This window comes from Gobio gobio (assembly GCF_949357685.1).
Source record: "Gobio gobio genome assembly, chromosome: 11".
Taxonomy (NCBI): Eukaryota; Metazoa; Chordata; class Actinopteri; order Cypriniformes; family Gobionidae; genus Gobio; species Gobio gobio.
Window position 1 is genome coordinate 56,450,050 of NC_137104.1, and position 21,125 is coordinate 56,471,174.

The 21,125-nt window shown below is 36.6% G+C and overlaps 1 protein-coding gene across 1 annotated transcript; it reads left to right on the forward strand.

Annotated features, from left to right (window-relative positions):
• The first annotated feature begins 1,620 nt into the window (after positions 1-1,620).
• Positions 1,621-19,799, forward strand: LOC307133530 (NLR family CARD domain-containing protein 3-like). Its single transcript, XM_079828610.1, has 11 exons — positions 1,621-1,927; positions 2,041-2,118; positions 2,605-2,689; positions 4,991-5,095; positions 5,672-7,414; positions 10,822-10,995; positions 11,828-12,001; positions 14,399-14,572; positions 16,556-16,729; positions 17,352-17,525; positions 17,981-19,799. Exons 3-11 carry the CDS (start codon positions 2,640-2,642, stop codon positions 17,991-17,993), a joined length of 2,781 nt encoding a protein of 926 aa, XP_079684736.1. The 5' UTR covers positions 1,621-1,927; positions 2,041-2,118; positions 2,605-2,639; the 3' UTR covers positions 17,994-19,799.
• The last annotated feature ends 1,326 nt before the right edge of the window (positions 19,800-21,125 follow it).

Sequence of the window (21,125 nt, forward strand, 5' to 3'; positions counted from 1 at the left end):
TTTATTTATGAGACGCACTCCAGCTCATGTGCAATGCATGTGATCGCTCTCGCGCGACTTCATCTCACCCTTATAATCTGATATTACTCTATTTGCTTGTTATTTATTAAATTCAAGCAATTGGCTGACGAAACCTTGATTCAAATTAAGATACAATTTATACAAAACTAAATTCATTTTAAAGAAGGGCTTCATACAAAACGAAATGTAGCCTAATATTAAACAATATATAAAAACCACCAAACTAATTTCTGACCCACTCGCATCTTTGCACTTTTCATAATCGGATGAAATTTAAAAATAACATTATAATATTTAAACATAAATATTAAACAAAATACATTGTTTAATGGCTACAGCAAGTAGGCCTTTAGTATAGATGCATGTGATGTCTGAGCGGGATTTGAGCGAGCATTGTTTTACCAGTGAACGGTTCATGAGCGCGCGCCTGCATAGAGCGGATTATTGAGCTATTTTTACATTTCATCTGAAAAAAAGTTATGACTATAGTGATGTGCCCAGTCAGAATTATTAGATTTATTAAACAAATGAAAAACATTTGCAATAATAAACAATATCACTACCGATAACGATCATCATATATAAATAAAATATAGCCCTATATTTTATATATATATAAATATATATATTATATATATAGCCTATATATATACACTAAATACTGAAATGAGTGTAAATGCAAGTTATACTGTATATATATGTGTGTTTATAACATTTTTGCTATAAAAAACAATTGTAATAAAAAATAAGATCATAAGATCCGCAAATTCGGGTGACATGATTTTTTACCACTTTCATTAAGTTTTGCTTTGTAGAAAGCCTTTCTTTACAATGAATTTCGTTTTGTATAAATTGTATATTAATTTTAGTAAATGTTGCATCAACTAATTGCTTGTATTTAATAAATAAAAAGCAAATATAATAGACAATATAATAACCGTGAAATGGAGGCACCGGTGCGCCGCGTACATTGCATTGCGCGTGAACTGCAGCGCATCTAATCATAAATAAATTAAACTCAGCATAGGCCTATGCATACATTAGCCATTAAATATATTTGTTGCATTGGACGGATCAGTATCCTTTCTACAACAGACCAGGGCTTTCTCGCGGCTCGCATCAGCAGAGCATTGCATCGTCAATAGACCGCAAAACAAACAAGGCCGCGTGTATTTCAGAACATGCACTGCACGGGTGCGAAATGTAAAAAAATTAAATAAATACACTGCATCAATTGTTTTCACAAGCAGTTATTTTTCGGACTATTAAATTAACCAAGACAAATGTGTACACAAGCAAAGTGACATATGAGGTGCCGGATTCAATAAAAAAGGTTCCGGATCCAACATTGGAGGTGCCGGAACATGTTCCGGCGTGTTCCGGCTCAAATTAAGCCCTGTATATATATATATATATATATATATATATATATATATATATTTTTTTTTTTTTTTTTTTTTTTTTTTTTTTCACTTTCGAATATTTTAATTCTATTTCTGTGTAAAGTACTTTGAATTGCCACTGTGTATGAAATGTGCTATACAAATAAACTTGCCTTGCCTTGCCTTGCCTTGCACTGCATGTCTGGTCATGTTGTCTGTCAGAGTGAACAGTAGCTTTAATGCTTGCTGTGTTTGTTAAACTGGATTAGTAGCCAGTAAAGGGTTTGAACTGCCCTTCTAAGAATACAGTACTAGGGTAAGATTTGTTCAGTGCTGCTGTAGTTTAGAGCTGTCCAGTTGCTGTTATAGTTGACACTTTTAAGTATTTGAGCTAACTAATTAAGGAGGTGTATTTAGCAGTGAAGCAATCAGTGAAGTAGTACTCAGCAAGCAGTACTGAACTAGCAGCAGCCCTTGAGTGAAGATCTACTCTGGTAAAGACCTGAGAGTCCACCGAGACACAGGTAAGGTACTGAAGGCTACACAGAAGTCTTTATTTCTTCTTTCTTCCTTAATATTCTCAATTTTTATAATTACATGCCATGTTCATCAAAATGTTCATGTTCATTCACGACAGTACATTATGGAAATCATAAACATGTTGGGAACCTGCAATGACCTGCGTTTCTGATCAAGGTGTGTGAGCTTTAGTCAGGTGAGCTGATTGTGAGTTACTTCCTCATTAAAGTACCTACACATACTTAAGAAAACATGAATTTCTTGAAATTATTATTATATTGAATTCTCTTTTTGGTACATACTCTTAAATTACACTGTGTCATTACTGGTACTGTATTGGTACTTTTAAAATTTGATTCTGTGTAAATTAATGTCAGTAAATTAAGAGTTCTGTTGTTACAGTATACCTCACTACCAGGGTAACATCGAGTACGGTGGGTTGTAATGATAGAAATACAAAACACTGACATGCATTTATTTTGTTCTTTAAATTTACTTGGGAGATTGTATAAAAATATGAATCACACATATTCAATTCATTTTTATTATTTTATTGAAACAAAGGAAGGACAAAACAAATTGGGGAAAGTGATTTTTTGTAAACAAGTTTGAATAAGTCACAGTAAGTCACAGTGTAAACTTCATGTAAATTGCAAATGAAATGTAAATTCTGACTCCTCAGACAAACCTGAGCAGCTCATGAAGACTGAATGAATAATGGACGACACACAAACATTCAGAGACAGAGATTTTTCTCCAGGATGCAGGTACTTCAAAATCTTCAAATTATATTAATGTAATGTATTTTACATATCAGGGTGTATGGGTGTTTGCCAGGGTTGTTAACCCTTAGGACCCTAAGGCTATTTTGTGGCCCTGAAGAAGTTTTGACATGCTCTGATATTTGTGTTTTTTTTTTCAGTTGCTTATTAACACATTATTGGCTAAAGTCTAAGTACACTGTATTCAGCACAAACAGGGCTACAGTAATATGTGAGCAACATGTACATAACAGTTTGTAGTTTTGAGAAAATTATGTTTATGCATAGTTTTTGAAAAAACTAAAATGTTAAGTCTCTGAAATAAGGCCGTCTAACACACTTTAAACATTTGTTCACAAGGCTTTTCTGAACAGGAAGTTGTTGCCTAGAGTTTTTTCTTCAAAACGATGTGAAAGCCATTTTGATCACTCATTCATACACAACAATACAGTCATTTAACTTTTGTAAGACACCTATTGTCAGAATGGCTGTATGCGGGGAGGGTGTGGGTCATCATGAATAATGCAGTGATTCACACCAAGGTGTCAACGACTCCTCCCCATGGAATATCAGTGAGGAATGTGACAGAGGGAACTATAATGAATGTGAGGAGACTTAATGATTGAATGTATTGTTTGTAGCTTATTCACAAAATCCTGTTTAATTTAAAAGCAGTAATCTGACTATACATTTTCTTTACATAAAGACTTTAGACCTTTATTACACAAATAACTGTATTATTAGCATTATAAATCACTAAAAGTTATATTGCCCATGCATGGCAAAAAACAACATTTTCGTAAAGCCATACAGACACATCATTTTTGTATGGATTATGTCAAACCAGACTATGTAAACATAATTATAATATCTGAAAGAAAGAGTAATGGTGTACTTACTCTTATCATTTTCAATTGTTTTGAAAACTGAACGACACCTGTTGCATGCTCTCCATGTGCGAGTAGCAGGTGAAGGTGAGAGTGATGCTACCACATTCCTAAAATAAAATAAAAATTTGAACAAAGTGCTATGCCAGCACATGCATAATTAATGGACAACCAGCAGGCCAACAACAACAAAAACTAAACTATATTATATTAACATTATAATTATAATTATAATATTGTGCATGCATAACAACAAAACATTTTTTGTAAAGCCACAAAGGCACATGCACATATTGTATTTTCACTAAGTATAAAAACAAAATGAAACAAACATCAGTAAAATAGTGGGTAAATGTGTACTTACTTTTTGATTGTGTTGCTGCGTGCCCTCCTAGTGCGAGTTGCTGAAGACGAGAGCGATGTAGCTACATTCCTTTCAAAAAAGGTGAAAACTATTATTATCATATATTTTACAGAGTACTATACCAGAACATGCATAACTGATTGGTATTAGCATGCTGATAACACAAAGAAAACATATATGTAACATTACCAACCGCTAAAAGCCTACTAATATCGCTCAGCCACACCCCCAAATAAATAAATGAATAAATAAATAGTAAAGTCATACAGGCTCATATTGTACTCACTAATTATATAAACACAATTAAACTGACATCTGTAAAAAATTGTGGGTAAATGTGCACTTACTCGTTCTGATGTTTGCTGCGTGCCCTCCTAGTGCGAGTTGCGGGTGAAGGCGAGAGTGATGCAGCTGCATTCCTTTCAAAAAAAGTCGAAAACTATTATTACATATATATTCCAAAGTATAATATCAGTAGCTACATGGATAACTGATGGGGAATTAAAGGGTAGGCCTATAGATGCGTGCTGTATGCGTGTCAATGGGCCATTACAGAAGATAGCGCACCACAAACATTTACACATTCATGTCATTGATCGCGCATACAGCAGATTTTACACATTTACATCCAAAAAGATATTTGTGAGCACAAGCTTCGTTAATGATAATGAGGCAGCATAAACACTATAGTCAAAATATAATCTAAAAATTAACATCATATTTATTTCATATACTGCATACAATTTAAATACCAGCATTAGCTTATAAAAATAACCCAGCATTTAAATGTAGCTAACTAAAAGTTGCCTATTAGGACATAGGCCTACTTCAAATTTCAATACTCTGAATACTGTCTGGCTAGAAAAATATGTACGTTTATATGAAATAGCATGTCAACTAACGTAAATAAAACTACATGACTTACTCATCCAAAATTTTATCCACGGCTGGATCAAGTCGCTCATCGTCAGAGTCCCGCTCTTCTTCTGAGGAAAATGTAAACTCAGTCTTATTCTGAAGGTCCTGTCACTACACATTTTATTTCTCCATCAACAGGCAAAGATCAAACCCACAGAAGCCCAGCTGTGTGTCCATGAAGAGTGACCAGTCTATGAGAGAGAAAGTAACATTTGAGGAAACACACACATCAGCTGATCTGAGGTACAATATTTCTGTCTAGAAAGACTCACTATATGTGTTTGAAATCTTGAGCCAGTCATCTCTTCTTCTTCTCTACAATTTGTAGCATGAAAACATAATGAACATAAATTAAATTTAGAAAGTATGTTGAAGGATAGAGTACAAATGTATGAAATGTATCATCTCTTTTATAATTGATGAATCAGTGGAAAGATGTAAATTAAACAGCTTGTGTGATGTTACTATTACCCCAGGAGTTATCCATCCTTCATAGTACATTAGTAAACGAGAACAGGAACACCGGAGATGGACATTTTTTTATTCTTATTTTACAGCATTAGTTCTGAGTTGTTGTTTTTTTTACATGTACCTGAAGTATTTCCAAATGAATTAACAAAATCAAATTGAGAACAGAATTGAATCATGAAATCTATATCAGTGCTCATGGACAGCTCTAATGGCTTGTGCTCATCTTCATACCAACAGCACTGTTACTTTCATGATATTGTGTAATTATTTGATTAACTAGCATTCATTTATTTTACCACTACGTTTACCTCTTTAATTCGTGTTTTATTCTGTTATTTTCCAAATAAGATTCAAATCAAATCTGCTGAAGAAGTTTCAGTGTCTGAATGAAGGAACAGCAAAGCAGGGAAACCCAACACTCCTGAATGAGATCTACACAGAGCTCTACATCACAGAGAGTGAAAGTGGAGAGATCAATAATGAGCATGAGGTGAGACAGATTGAGACACAATCCAGGAGAGCGGCAACAGAGGGCACACCAATCAAATGCAATGACATCTTTAGACCTTTACCTGGACAAGACAAACCCATCAGAACTGTGCTGACAAAGGGAGTCGCTGGCATTGGAAAAACAGTCTCTGTGCAGAAGTTAATTGTGGACTGGGCTGAAGGGAAAGAGAATCAGGACATCCAGCTCATATTTCCACTTCCTTTCAGAGAGCTCAACTTGATGAAGGGCAAAGGTCTTCTTTCAGATCTTCTTCGTGTCTTTTTCCCTGAAACAAAAGAAATGAAAATATCCAGTGAAGAATATAAAGTGTTGTTCATCTTTGATGGTCTTGATGAGTATCGTCTGTCTCTGAACTTTAAGAGCAAAGTGAAACTGTGTAATATATCTGAATCAGCCTCAGTGGACGTGCTGCTGATGAACCTCATTGAGGGGAATCTGCTTCCCTCTGCTCTCATCTGGATCACCTCCAGACCAGCAGCAGCTGATCTCGTCCCCTCTGAGTGTGTCCATCGAGTGACAGAGGTACGAGGCTTCAATGACCCACAGAAGGAGGAATACTTCAGGAGGAGAATCATTGATCAGAGTCTGGCTAATACAATCATCAAACACCTGAAGTCATCAAGGAGCCTCCACATCATGTGCCACATCCCAGTGTTCTGCTGGATCTCAGCCACTGTTCTAGAGAAGATGTTGAGTCAAGCAGAGAGAGGACAGATTCCCAACACTCTCACTCAGATGTACACACACTTCCTGATCATTCAGACCAACGTCAAATATGAGAAGGACTACAAGAAGAAAGTGAAAGATGAAGACATGATTCTCAAACTGGGGAAACTGGCTTTCCAGCAGCTTCTGAAAGGCAACCTGATCTTCTATGAGAAAGACCTGAGAGAGTGTGGCATTGATGTGACAGAAGCATCAGTGTACTCAGGATTGTGCACTCAAATCTCCAGAGAGGAGTTTGTCTTGTATCAGGGGAAAGTCTTCCGCTTTGTTCATCTGAGCATCCAGGAGCATCTAGCAGCTCTATATGCACACATTTCCCTAAGAAAAAAACATAGAAATGTGTTCTTATCAAAATTCTGTAACTGGTTTAAATATCATTCATTATCTGAGCTGCATCAGAGAGCTGTGGATGAGGCTTTACAGAGTAAGAATGGACATCTGGACCTTTTCCTGTGTTTCCTTCTGGGTCTCTCATTGGAGTCCAATCAGACTATCTTACGAGAACTACTGACACAGACAGGAAGAGGCTCCTACAACAAAAAGAAAACAGTTCAGTACATCAAACAGAAGATCAGGAAGAATCGCTCTCCAGAGAGATCCATCAATCTGTTTCACGGTCTGAATGAATTGGGTGACAATTCACTGATGCAGGAGATCCAACATTATCTCAAATCTGGAGAAATAGGAGGAAAAATATTCTCCTCTTCACAGTGGTCAGCTCTGGTTTTTGTGTTGCTGACATCCGAGCAGAAGATAGATGTTTTTAATCTAAAGCAGTTTATTGGAGCACAAAATACAGCAGATGAAGTTCTTCAGAAGCTGCTGCCTGTGGTTAAAGAATCCAGATCAGTTCAGTAAGTCACACTGACAACAATCACAACACTGATAAAACATGATCACATGTATGATTTTAACATGTGCTTTCTTACCAAAGCAACAAAAAGGGGAAGGTTTCCCAAAATCATGAGCAGGAGAGTGTGTGAGACACTTACTAAAGCAGCTGAGGAGGTTTGTGTGTGTGTGTTTGTGTGTGTGAGAGCTGTAAAGGTCAGTGTGTGAGATGTGATAAAGAATTGAATGTGACAGAGATCAAAACCAACACCAACAGTGTCTTTAACAGTGTCTTTTCCATATATTGATGCTGTATGATTAGGACTGCTTGTCCTCTAATGATGTTTATTGGAATGTTTTACTGCCTCTAAATAACATTTGTAGTTTACACATTTTTTCTATAATTGCTGCTGGTAGCGAGTCTGAACCTTAGACTGGACCTGTTAAAGGTGCCAAGGATTAAGTCTCTCTTTCTGATTGTAAAGTTCCTGCTTTTCTGAGCTGTAGATCCTGAACTGAGAGACTTAAGAGTCATTGTTCTCTACAGGTTGAGTGATTGTGGTGTTACAGATGAAGGTTGTGCTGCGCTGGCTTCAGCTCTGAGATCAAAATCCTCACACCTGAGAGAACTGGATCTGACACAGAACAAATTAAGAGACTCAGGAGTAAAGCTGCTCTCTGATGGACTGAAAGATCCTCCCTGTAAACTGGAGAAACTGTGGTAAGACTGTGTCAACATTTTCTTCACCCTGTCAGGTTTATTTTGTGATGAGAACCATTTTAATGCCTATTATACCTGAGCTGGACGATGACACCACTGTTTTCTCCCGAGCTGCTTTATAGATTAAAGTGAAATGAACTAGTTTAATTATTGAACACTGAACTGACTTCAGCTGAACACTGACACTATTTTATTCTAGAGCTACTGTACAGCTGAAATGAACTCTGTATTATTGAATCATTTTCTTGTTATCCCTGTAAAGATACTTTGAAACCAAATGTATTGTATAAAGCTCTATATAAAGGTGGCTTTACTATAAAGGTACACTTACTTGCCTCATAAGTAAATAACTGGACACAAAATATTGATTTGAGTTTAAATATTTTATTATCACAAAACTCAAAGCTTCCACAAAGTAAAAATGTCCCTGGCAAGCAGATTAAAACCAAGACGAACAAACAAGCTCAAACAAGACGTTCATTTGAGTGTTAATATACAGTCAAAACATGTGTCTTACATGTGTATTAGTTATTGAATTTGGTGTAGTTTTCACAAGCAAGTTGTACATTTTCAAAACTCTTAGTACTAATTTAACAACAGATCATGAAAAATGACTTTTTCAAACATTTTAGTGTTCCCTTTCAAGGGCCTCTGCGTGATTGCTTCCTGAAGCACGTATGTAAGCAGTCCAATAGAGTGAGAGAATGGCATAGGCAGGTGATGTCCTAGACCCAGAAACTATAAAGCACCCATGAACACAAACAGATATTAGCTCCAGTGCCTTCAGTAGCGCTCTATGTTGTACCATTGTCTGTCAGATTGGTGTTTTTGTCCGTTATATTTGAGAATACTGGGAGTTTTTCACCTCACACAAAAATAATAGATTTACTGACAAAGAGTACACACACATTTAAGTTAAAATGGCGAGCGAACAACCACAGCAGTTTACAAAGTGTGTTCATCCCTGCCAACGCTACATCAGGGGTGGGGATACACATTCCATGTGTGTTGTTTGTATGGGAGCGCAGCACGCTCAGGCAACTTTCGAGGGAGCTGGTTGTGAGCATTGTGAGCTTCTGCCCACGATAACGCTGCCCTCCCGGCGAGTGCTCTTTGAGAAGGGCGCTTCGGCTCGTGTTCCCCATAGCTCGGTTCCCTGCTTCTGCCGAGGCAGAGCGGCGGCTTCAGTCGTGGGGATTGCGAATGGATATGGCAGAGGGGTTAGAGACGGGCATCGCCCTTTCTCTACCTTCACCTGCCTTGTCCAGTGTTTCATCTCAGGGTTGAAAGCACGCTTTGCGGTTTCTTCTGCCCTGAGTGAAGCTTAGAGGCAGTAATCTTATGTATGTGCATCCGCTCTCGTTGGACTGACATTGTTCATTTATAAATTTCCCATATGGGTAAGATAAGCACATAGTGAATCACGTGTTTGCTGCAGGCAGCGCATAGATTACAGTCTGAAATAAAGATTCCAGTGGTGGATCTCGCATTTGCTGAGGCAGCGTGTAGATTACAGACTGCAATAAAGAATCTATGGCTTGGTTCGCGTGTTTGCCGAGGCAGCGCATTGATTACAGTCTGCTATAAAGAATCTGGTGGCTCGGATCATGCATTTGCAGAGGCAGCGTGTGGATTTCACTCTGCTATAAAGAATCTGGTGGCTCGGATCACGCATTTGCAGAGGCAGCGTGTGGATTTCACTCTGCTATAAAGAATCTGGTGGCTCGGATCACGCATTTGCTGAGGCAGCGCAGAGGCAGGCAGAGGAAGTGCCCCTGATACAAGTGACAACAAGACGTTGCGTCCCCTGGCCATACTCCCTGCGTGCCCGTGAGCACCGACTTCAGGCTTTTCAGACGCTAGTATCTGTTTGTGTTCACGGGTGCTTTATAGTTTCCGGGTCTATGATGTCACCCGCCTAGGACGTTCTGTCACTTTATTGGACTGGTTACGTATGCGGTTCACGACACAATCACGCAGAGACGTTTCCACAGCGGTGACGCAGCATCTCGTTCCCTATTCAGGGAACCAAGTTTATATACGTAACCAAGACGTTTTCAATTGTGTTAGTATAAAACACAAAATCACAATAAATATTTATATCTATAAAAACATTTCATTCACAGTAACTGCCTTTCATAATCCTATTACTATAAAAAATTGTGTTCAGTTTAACACGTTTTTCTATGATTTAATCCAACTGATATTAATGGTTAATCAGTGAATTATTTGGAAAATCTATATATTTCTATAGATATAGATTCTGTTGAATCGCATGATTTGTAGTTTCCGAAATGTAATGAACTAAATATAATTAATTATTGTTACAGTTAAAGCAATTTAAAACACACAATAACCAGTGTTCAATGTGTGTGTGTGTGTGTGTGTGTGTGTGTGTGTGTGTGTGTGTGTGTGTGTGTGTGTGTGTGTGTGTGTGTGTGTGTGTGATAAAGAGAAATTGAGAACATTTGCAATATTTTGAACACAGAGCAAGATGGAGAACAAGCGTGATGAAACAATCAAAAAAATGTGTCTGTCAGATTGATCAGAGTTGATTCCAAAAGTGGGAGACAGATGGCATCAAATACAGCATTTTACATTACAGTATGCCATGTGTGACTGTAAACAAAGACCTGACCATAGTAGAGACTGACAAATTACTGTAAGATCTTGAACTGAGATATTGAAGAGTGTCATTGTTCTCTACAGGTTGAGGGATTGTGGTGTTACAGATGAAGGCTGTGGTGCTCTGGCTTCAGCTCTGAGATCAAACCCCTCACACTTGAAAGAACTGGATCTGTCAATGAATAAAATAACAGACTCAGGAGTGACGCTGATCTCTGGTGGATTGAAGGATCCTCACTGTAAACTGGAGAAACTGTGGTAAGATTGTATAAATATATCAACATCCTCCTCCATTTTCTTCATATGGTCAATAAGGAACAAAATAGACAAAAACTAAACAAGACAAAATTGTCCTGACAGATGATTTTGTTGTTTAATCGTCATTAGATTCTTTCCAAAGTTTAAGACAGTTTTTATTACTAATACAAGTCTCTTCTGTTTCGAGCCGGGGTCCTGGTCACCCTGTCAGGTTTATTTTGTGATGAGAACCATTTGAATGTATATTATACTGCTTATTGTACCGATCCACAATCTGATTCTGATCTGTAATGCTGCCTGAATCATAATGACACCGTCAGTAGGTTTTTTTCTCTCCAATCTGTCTCCTGATGGAGTTGGGGATCTTGCCACCGTCACCTCTGGATTGCTTAGTTGGGGACATTTAATATTCAACAATATTATTGATCTGCATGTACTGATGCTGCTGTATGAGAACTGAACTGAGCTGGACGATGACATCACTGTTTTCTCCAGTGCTGTGTGTGTGTGTGTGTGTGTGTGTGTGTGTGTGTGTGTGTGTGTGTGTGTGTGTGTGTGTGTGTGTGTGTGTGTGTGTGTGTGTGTGTGTGTGTGTGTGTGTGTGTGTGTGTGTGTGTGAAGAGAGACAAGAGTACAAAAGAGATGAAACTATCAAAAAATTTGTCTGTCAGATTGATCAGAGATGATTCCAAAAGAGGGAGACAGATGACATCAAATACGCCATTTTACATTACAGTATGCCATGTGGGACTATTAACAAAGGCCTGACCATAGTAGAGACTACTGTAAGATCCTGAATTGAGAGACTTAAGAGTGTCATTGTTCTCTACAGGTTGAGGGATTGTGGAGTTACAGATGAAGGTTGTGCTGCTCTGGCTTCAGCTCTGAGATCAAACCCCTCACACCTGAGAGAACTGATTCTGACACGGAATAATCTAAGAGACTCAGGAGTGAAGCTGCTCTCTTGTGGACTGAAGGATCCTCACTGTAAACTGGAGAAACTGAGGTAAGATTGTATAAATATATCAATATCCTCATCCATTTTCTTCAAATGATCAATAACAAAAAATATATACAAAAACTAAACAAGACAAAAATTGTCCTGATAGATGATTTTCTTTTGGTCTGCTGAGTATAAGACAGTGGCAGTGGTGGCTCAAAACCAAGGGGTTTCCCTGAGGGGATACCTGCTCCACATGATCATAGTGCCTTGGCGATGCCTTTAGTCATGTGTAAAGATCCTTGGTGTATGTCTCAAAGGCCGGTGTTCATCGCGCTACGCTAACAACAGAGACTTCCCTCGCTGGTTGAGGAGCGATCATGAGTGGTCCCTCAACTCAGGGCCTGTGGCAGGTCCATCAGCTCTCATGGCATAATTACATAGAAATGATGGTGGTGTTTTAGGCTCTGAAGCTATTTTTGCCAGACCTCATGGGCCAACATGTGCTTGTTTGTTAAAGATAACACATCGGTGGTCACATATATAAATACAAAAACTAAAACTAAAACTAAACTAAACAAGACAAAAATTGTCCTGATAGATGATTTTGTTGCTTAATCATCATTAGATTCTTTCCAAAGTTTTTGACAGTTTTTATAACTAATACAAGACTCCTCTGTTTCGAGCCGGGATCCTGATCACCCTGTCAAGTTAATTTTGTCATGAGAGCCGTATATTGTATATTATCCTGCTTATTGTACCGATCCACAATCTGATTCTGACCTGTAATGCAGCCTGAATCATAATGACACAGTCATTAGGTTTTTTTCTCCAATCTGTCTCCTGATGGAGTTTGAGTTCTTGTCACTGTCGCCTCTGGATTGCTTAGTTGGGGACATTTAATATTCAACAATATTATTGATCTGCCTGTACTGACACTTTTGTATGAAAACTGAACTGAGCTGGATGATGACATCACTGTTTTCTCCAGAGCTGCTTTATAGATTAAATTAACTTGTTTAATTATTGATGATCTGTACAACAGAACTGCAGCAACACTGAACTGACTTCAGCTGAACACTGACACTATTTTATTCTAGTGCTGCTGTATAGCTGAAATGAACTCTGTTTTATTGAATCATTTTCTTGTTATCACTGTAAAGCTGTTTTGAAACATTATCAGTCATTTAGTTTATATAGTTAATTTAATTTACCAATTAGATTTATTTGGGTATTTAGTTGAAAATGTAGTGTCTCCAACTGAGCAAGCCAAGCCAAAGGCGACAGTGGCAAGGAACCAAAACTCCATCAAAGGAACCAAAACTCCTTCAAGGAACCAAAACTCCATGCTAGTATAAAACACAAAATCACAAAATAAATGTTTCATTTATAAAAACATTTCAATCACAGTAACTGCCTTTCATAATCATATTAATATCACATTTTTAATTTGCCTCTTGTTTAATATGTTTGTCTATGATTTAATCCAACTGATCTTAATGGTTAATCAGTGAATCATTTGGTAAATCTTTAAATTTCTATAGATATAGATTCTGTAGAACTGCATGGTTTGTAATTTCCGAAATGGATAACTAAATATAATGAATTATTGTTACAGTATAAGCAATTTAAATCAGATAACCACAATGTTCATTGTGTGTGTGTGTGTGTGTGTGTGTGTGTGTGTGTGTGTGTGTGTGTGTGTGTGTGTGTGTGTGTGTGTGTGTGTGTGTGTGTGTGTGTGTGTGTGTGTGTGTGTGTGCATGCATTTGTGTGCGTGTGTGTGTGATAAAGAGAGACAGGAGTACAAGAGAGATGAAACAATAAAAAAAAATTGTCAGATTGATCAGAGATGATTACAAGAGAGGGAGATAGAGGGCATCAAATACTGCATTTTACAGTTTGCCTCGTGGCCTGTAAACAAAGGCACTCAGCTAGTTTAAAATATTTTTTGTCATAGCTTATGATTGTATCTTGTTATTCATGTGTATAATGAAGTAGTGTGTATTTGGTGGATTCTGGATTGTGTTTTACAAATAAACAAACTCAGATGTATAGATATTCTACAGTGATGTAGAAAAATATACAATGATACATTTATGGCCTTTTCTGTGATTGAATATATTTACTGAATTAAATAAATTACTTTAATATTTAAAGGTGTTAACTCTAATCTTACACTGCAAAATGATAACTTACAAAGCATTCAATTCATCAGAATTATTTAATGAATGAAGCACACAAAAAATGTATGATAAATCCCTAAAATTGACATTTAATTGGCATGACTGTATTTTTTTATGATATTGAAATTAACCTGCTCAAGCAGCATGTAGAAGCGGGTCTGAACCTTAGACTGGACCTATTAATGGTGTAAGTCTCTCTTTCTGATTGTGAAGTTCCTGCTTTTCTGAGCTGTAGATCCTGAACTGAGAGACTGAAGAGTCTCATTGTTCTCTACAGGTTGAGTGATTGTGGTGTTACAGATAAAGGTTGTGCTGCTCTGGCTTCAGCTCTGAGATCAAACCCCTCACACCTGAGAGAACTGGATCTGACACAGAATAAACTAAGCGCACTAGTAGTGAAGCTGCTCTCTGATGGACTGAAGGATCCTCACTGTAAACTGGAGAAACTGAGGTAAGATTGTGTATGTCAACATTCTCCTCCCTTTTCTTCATATGGTAAATAAGGAACAAAATAGACAAAAAACTAAACAAGACAAATATTGTCCTGACAGATAATTTTGATCTAAAATGCTGCCTGAATTATAATGACACATCATTAAGTTTGTTTCTCCATTCTGTCTCCTGACGGAGTTTGGGATCTTGCCACTGTCACCTCTGGATTGCTTATTTGGGTACATTTAATATTCAACAATATTATTGATGAGTCTGTACTGACGCTGTTGTATGAGAACTGACCTGAGCTGGACGATGACATCACTGTTTTCTCTAGAGCTGCTTTATAGATTAACTAAACTAGATCTTTACAACAGAACTGAATCATCACTGAATTGACTTCAGCTGAACACTGACACTATTTAATTCTAGAGCTGCTGTACAGCTTAAATTAACTCTGTTTGCATTATTGAATAATTTTCTTGTTATCACTGTAAAGCTGCTTTGAAACCATATGTATTGTAAGTGCGTTGATTCTTTGTTATTTCTCATTGGTTATTCACAGTCACGTGGGCACAGGTAATCACTTCCGTTTTCCTTTTATTATTTCCTTTTTTGGACCATTGGATGCCGCTAATATGTATTGTACAGTATAAAGCGCTATATAAAGGTGGCTTGACTATTGTACACCTACTTGAAGTAAATAACTGGACACAAAATATTGATTTGAGTTTAAATATTTTATCATGAAACTCAAAGCTTCCACAAAGTAAAAATGTCCCTATCAAACAGATTTAAACCAAGACGAACAAACAACCTCAAACAGGACAAACATTTAAGTGATAACATACAGTCATAACACTTTTTACATTAATAAAATAAAAAAAAATTTGGACATTAAATATATTTATAAGTTGAAACGGTTTAGAAGTCTTACATGTGTGTTCGAGTTTTTATTGATTTTGGTGTAGTTTTCACAAGCAAGTTGTACATTTTCAAAACTCTTAGTACTCATTTAACAACAGATCATCAAAAATGAATTTCACACATTTGACTGTTTTCAATTGTGTTAGTATAAAACACAAAATCACAAAACAAATGTTTCATCCATAAAAACATTTCATTCACAGTAACTGCCTTTCATAATCCGATTACTATCAAATATTTAATTTGCCTTGTTTAATATGTTTGTCTATGATTTTATCCAACTGATCTTAATGGTTAATCAGTGAATCATTTAGTAAATCTAGGCTATACATTTCTATAGATATAGATTATGTAAATTCAACAAAGATGAGCAATAAATAATTGTATAGTAATAGTGGGAATTTTTAGGCACCTCGCGATCCGGTTCCGATTCTGGGAGTAACAATCCGATTCCAAAACAATTCTTGAACTTTTTTCTTATTAATCTTATTAATAAACCATAAAATCTTTATTTTTGATTATTATATATGTAATTATAAGTAATTTTTGAAATAATTACACAAATTAAATTAAAACAATTGCATGTTAAGAATTTTACATATATAAACTAATATAGCTTCAAAACATAAAAGCTAGTAAATAATAAAGAGGAACAAAAAACATATTAAAAGCAATGAACAAAGAGTGCTTTCAGTATTTGGGCGGCAGTGGCTCAGTGGTTCATGTAGGTTGTCTACAAACCAGAAGATTGGTGGTTCGATCCCCGGTTCCACCTGGCCAAGTGTCGAGGTGTCCATGAGCAAGAGATCAGAGATCAGCTGCTCCCAGCCTTGCATGGCTGACACCGCCATCAGTGTGTGAATGGGTGAATATGAGGCAATGTGTAAAGCGCTTTGGATGGCCATTGGGCTGTTAAAAAGCGCTATATAAATGCAGTCCATTTATTTAAGAGCATCTGAACGTTTTCCATTAAAGAGCTGTGAGTGATATTTCTCTTTCTCAGCGTTACTGTTGTTTGATTATTAATGACATCATAGACAACTGAGAGACTGAATAGTGTCATTGTTCTCTACAGGTTGAGTGATTGTGGAGTTACAGATGAAGGTTGTGCTGCTCTGGCTTCAGCTCTGAGATCAAAACCCTCACAACTGAGAGAACTGAGTCTGTCATTTAATAAACTAGGAGACCAAGGAGTGAAGCTGATCTCTGATGGACTGAAGGATCCTCATTGTAAACTGGAGACACTGTGGTAAGATTATATAAATCAGGGGTCTCCACACTCAGTCCTGGAGGGCCACTGTCCTGCAGAGTTTAGCTCCAACCCCAAATAAACACACCTGAACCAGCTAATCAGTGTCTTACAAGGCCCTAGTAAGACACTGATTAGCTGGTTCAGGTGTGTTTAATTGGGGTTGGAGCTAAACTCTGCAGGACAGCGGCCCTCCAGGGCCGAGTTTGGAGACCACTGATATAAATGTTTCAACATTAACCTCCATTTTCTTCTTATGGTGAACAATGAACAAAATTAAACAAAAACTAAACAAGACAAAAGGACCTGCCAAATTATTGAAGATGATTTAATCGTCATTAGATTGTTTCCAAAGTGTGACATAATTTTACGATATTAATGATAATATAAATGATTGGATGATGTAAAGATGCGTTTAAGGTACTCAGATAAAAAACAAGATTCTTCCATTTTTTTATGATATTGAAACTAACCCCTTCAAGCAGCATGTAGAAGCTGATCCTTAGACTGGACCTGTTAATGGTGCCGTATATAGAGTCTCTCTTTCTGATTGTGAAGTTCCTGCTTATTTGAGCTGCGGATCCTGAACTGAGAGACTGAAGGGTGTCATTGTTCTCTACAGGTTGAAGGAATGTGGTGTCACAGATGAAGGTTGTGCTGCTCTGGCTTCAGCTCTGAGATCAAACTCCTCACACCTGAGAGAACTGGATCTGTCATGGAATAATCTAAGAGACTCAGATGTGAAGCTGCTCTCTGATCTGAAGGAGGATCCACATTATAACCTGGAGAAGATTTGGTGAGTAGTGTTGATTAAAACATTTTGTTTTGATTGAAAGTTAATTTATTATCTAATTCCGAGGTTACTTTCCTGCTAATGGTGACTTACACACTATAAACATGCTTAAGAGTTTGATTCATTTATTTATTTAATATAGTATTAATAGTAACAATTAATTTTAATTTAATTATTAAATAACTATTTATCACTACTTTTTGTCGTAAAATAAAACTGACTCAATGACAGAAAGAGGACAGTCATACAGGATTATAGATAAGGGTCAAGGATCATCATTCACAGAGATTTGGATGCAAAATCAAAATCTGAATGTTTAAAAACAGCTTTAACAATCATGTGTCACAGTGTTATATTATAATCTCTCACTTAATAGTCTAAGTAATTTCTTTTAGTCGTTCTAAAGTATAAAATGCAATAATGCCACACAAATTTGACTGGCTGTGTTTTACTTACAGGTTTAGATTATAGTATGACCTTCTCTGGATAAGCTGATGGCAGAGGTGGGGGACTCGAGTCAGACTTAAGTCGCACTTTTAGGACTTGAGACTTGCTTGACAAATATTAATAAAAGACTTGACTTGACTTTGACTTGATATTCATGACTTGAGATTTGAATCGGACTTGAGTTAAATGACTCTAAATAACTTGTTTTTGTTTAATAAATATCTGTTTTTTAACACACCACAATTGAACCACGTGACGCAGCAGGCAAGCAAAGAGAGCTAACGTAAGAGATAGAAGTGAATGAAAATGAAAGGTGCTACTACAAGTTTCCATGGTAATCAGTCACTCACAGATCACGGCATGCACATGCTAACACCTGCGCTCAGTGTTGCCAGATTTAGCGGGTTCCAGCCATGCTTTATCCATCATTTTCATACAAAGAGGTCACGATGATAATTCAAAATTGCACACAAAAAAACTTCACTACGAAACCGTCAAGCATTGTAAGTTGAAATGTGGTGTCTGACTTGTGTTGCACAATGATGGATCACTGCATATTTCTCTTGTTGAATAATTTGACGGGTGCATAGCCCAGGATATGACATATTTGGCCTATACAATATTTGACTGAGTTATTTTGATGCTTAATTTAATATGTTTGTTACTTTTATTTAAATCCCTGTATTATAAGAACAACAAAGGACAAGAAAATGAGTTAAAAGTTTATTATAATCTTGAATATACAGAAGGATGCTCACTATTTATATTTCTCTTTGCTGTTTAACTTTACCTGAGTACTAGATTACTCTGGTCCATGGAGTGGCAGCAGACAAAGAAAGAGGCGGGGCTTAAGCCTCCCAATTTATGCTCTTCCAGAGGAAGTTGGACTATACCATCATGTGTTGATTTAGGAGGGATCTTTAAATTTATTTTATTCAGTTATTTGTTTGACTTGAGTATTATCTTTTCATATGTTTGGTCATATGATTGTGTTATGTTAGGCATGATATTGGATATTGTGTTGTAAATGTTATTTTGTTTGAGTTTATTTAGTAAAGGTATTATTTTTATATTCACCTTTTATGATTGTTTGGTAGAGACTAAATGGGTATTTATTGCATCATGGGGAAGAACATAGGTTAGTTAGTATTAAACATTATATAATAAACAGTACTTTGTTAAGAGAGGAGATTTATTTTTAAGCCTATTTAATTTTTGTTAATTTAAGTTAACACACATCTCAAGTTTTGCTTTTTGTATGAAAATCTGATCCTGAATATATTTTTTTTGTCTTTTTGTTGGAAGAAATACATTTCCATCTCGTCACTACCTGTCCTGCCTGTTCTTGACCACGACCACAACAAATAATTAACCAGTTTTGCTGAAGACGCTTACTGTGAGCGTTTCGACAGTGTAGCGTTTTGTGTGTGTTACACGAATATCGGTGGAAGAGTTACTAGTATTTCAGTTCACAGATTGTTTCTATATAAAAATGTCAACACAATGTAAAGTATTTGATCTGGCTCTTGTTTTCAATTATTTTGCTCCGTTTTTATGCTTGTTGTTGTGAACTGTTGACATTGTACTGGCGGTTGGTCAGTGTTGTATTTGTGATTGGACGGCTGGGTTAAAGTCAGAATTTATTTTTCATTTTCTTAGTATTTAATCACCATTTCTGTGCGTGTTCTGCAATGGAGCTGATTTTTGACAAATTATGTAACAAAAAGTAATTTTTATAGTCTCCCATTGATTGAAATTAAATAAAAACTGCTTAAATCCCCCCAACAATGCACAAATGTAAAACGTTAGTAAAACATGATTAAAGTGAGTAAAATTACATTGTGTCTATTTTTTTTTTTCATTTTTTTTCCAGCAAACTTAATTTGGGGTCAAATTGGGGCTTACATAAATAGCATTTTAAGCCAATTAAGAAAAAATATATAAAATAAAAAATAAAACCATCAATTAGACACAGGTCAGAAAAAAACTGGTATAACACGAAATTCTGTCCCCATCACTTTTGAAATGATGGCTACGCCCCTAAAATCAATAAACTACTATTTAAGAAATATAAAAAGCCTTTATTTCGTCATGGCTTTAATATTTAAAAAACAGGTGACAATTACTGCACACCTACGTGTTGTGGCTAATGATTCTTCATCAGGGTGTGAGCAACAAACACAATCTGAGTTCTCTTAAGTTTATTAGTCATATAGCAATCACCTGGCCATGCTTGACAGGACTAGCAGGAGAGAGAACATTTTAATAATACAAAGAGAACGTATCTCACCCAATATACTAACCTAATTTCAGTTCCATTTACATTTAAGGCTATGTAGTTTTAATTGTTATTTATTTTTATATTTATTGATTTTTATTGTATTAACAACTAAGCTGTATGTGGACACCTTTGGAGTAGAAATGCATATTGCAATTTTTGTTGTAGTTTTAGCCTATTTTAATATATACATTCAGTTCAATCATCAAACATTTGTATGACGTGCCATTGACTTGCTTGACCCAGGCTATGACTTGATTCTCACAAAAATTGACTTGGACTTGCTTGAGACTTGAAGGTTAAGACTTGAGACTTGCTTGTGACTTGCACAATTGTGACTTACTTACACCTCTGGCTGATGGAGAATAAAGCCACTACAGACACATCACATTCAACAGAATCTACAGACACACGGACATGCGCACGCCGCAGCCATTGCAAGTCCAAAAGACCGAAAGTGCAGATGAAGTGTGCCATATGGGACAGGGCCAAATAGGTAACTGAATCTTTGACTCAACCGATTCATTCAAAACGCTGAATCATTCAGTATCACACTGTTGCTGTGAGATGTGTTACGCTTCTAAATTTCTCTGCGTGAGAAATACAAGGTGTGGTGTGTGAGGGTGTGAACGGGTTTAAATGTGTGTGTCTCACGCATTGAGAGCCCTGAATTAGTCATCGTTTACTGATAGTGGCTTCTGTGTTCTCCAAGTGTTCTACACACCAGTGCAAGGATGTCATTTTTAGTGATCAGAATCACCCAACCAACAGTGGGTTTCAGGATAGTGTGTGTAATTTATTTGTTTTTCGAACTGTTTACTAACTTAAAAAAACAATAACTGTCATAAACATTCACCAGTTATAAAGAGAGTCTTTCT

Bases quoted from the DNA above. Each gene is read 5' to 3' on its own strand.
- LOC307133530 (XM_079828610.1), top strand. From the start codon at position 2,640: ATGGACGACACACAAACATTCAGAGACAGAGATTTTTCTCCAGGATGC. The intron at 5,096-5,671 runs GTACAATATTTC...TTTCCAAATAAG, and splicing joins CACACATCAGCTGATCTGAG to ATTCAAATCAAATCTGCTGA. The intron at 14,573-16,555 runs GTAAGATTGTGT...TGTTCTCTACAG, and splicing joins TGTAAACTGGAGAAACTGAG to GTTGAGTGATTGTGGAGTTA.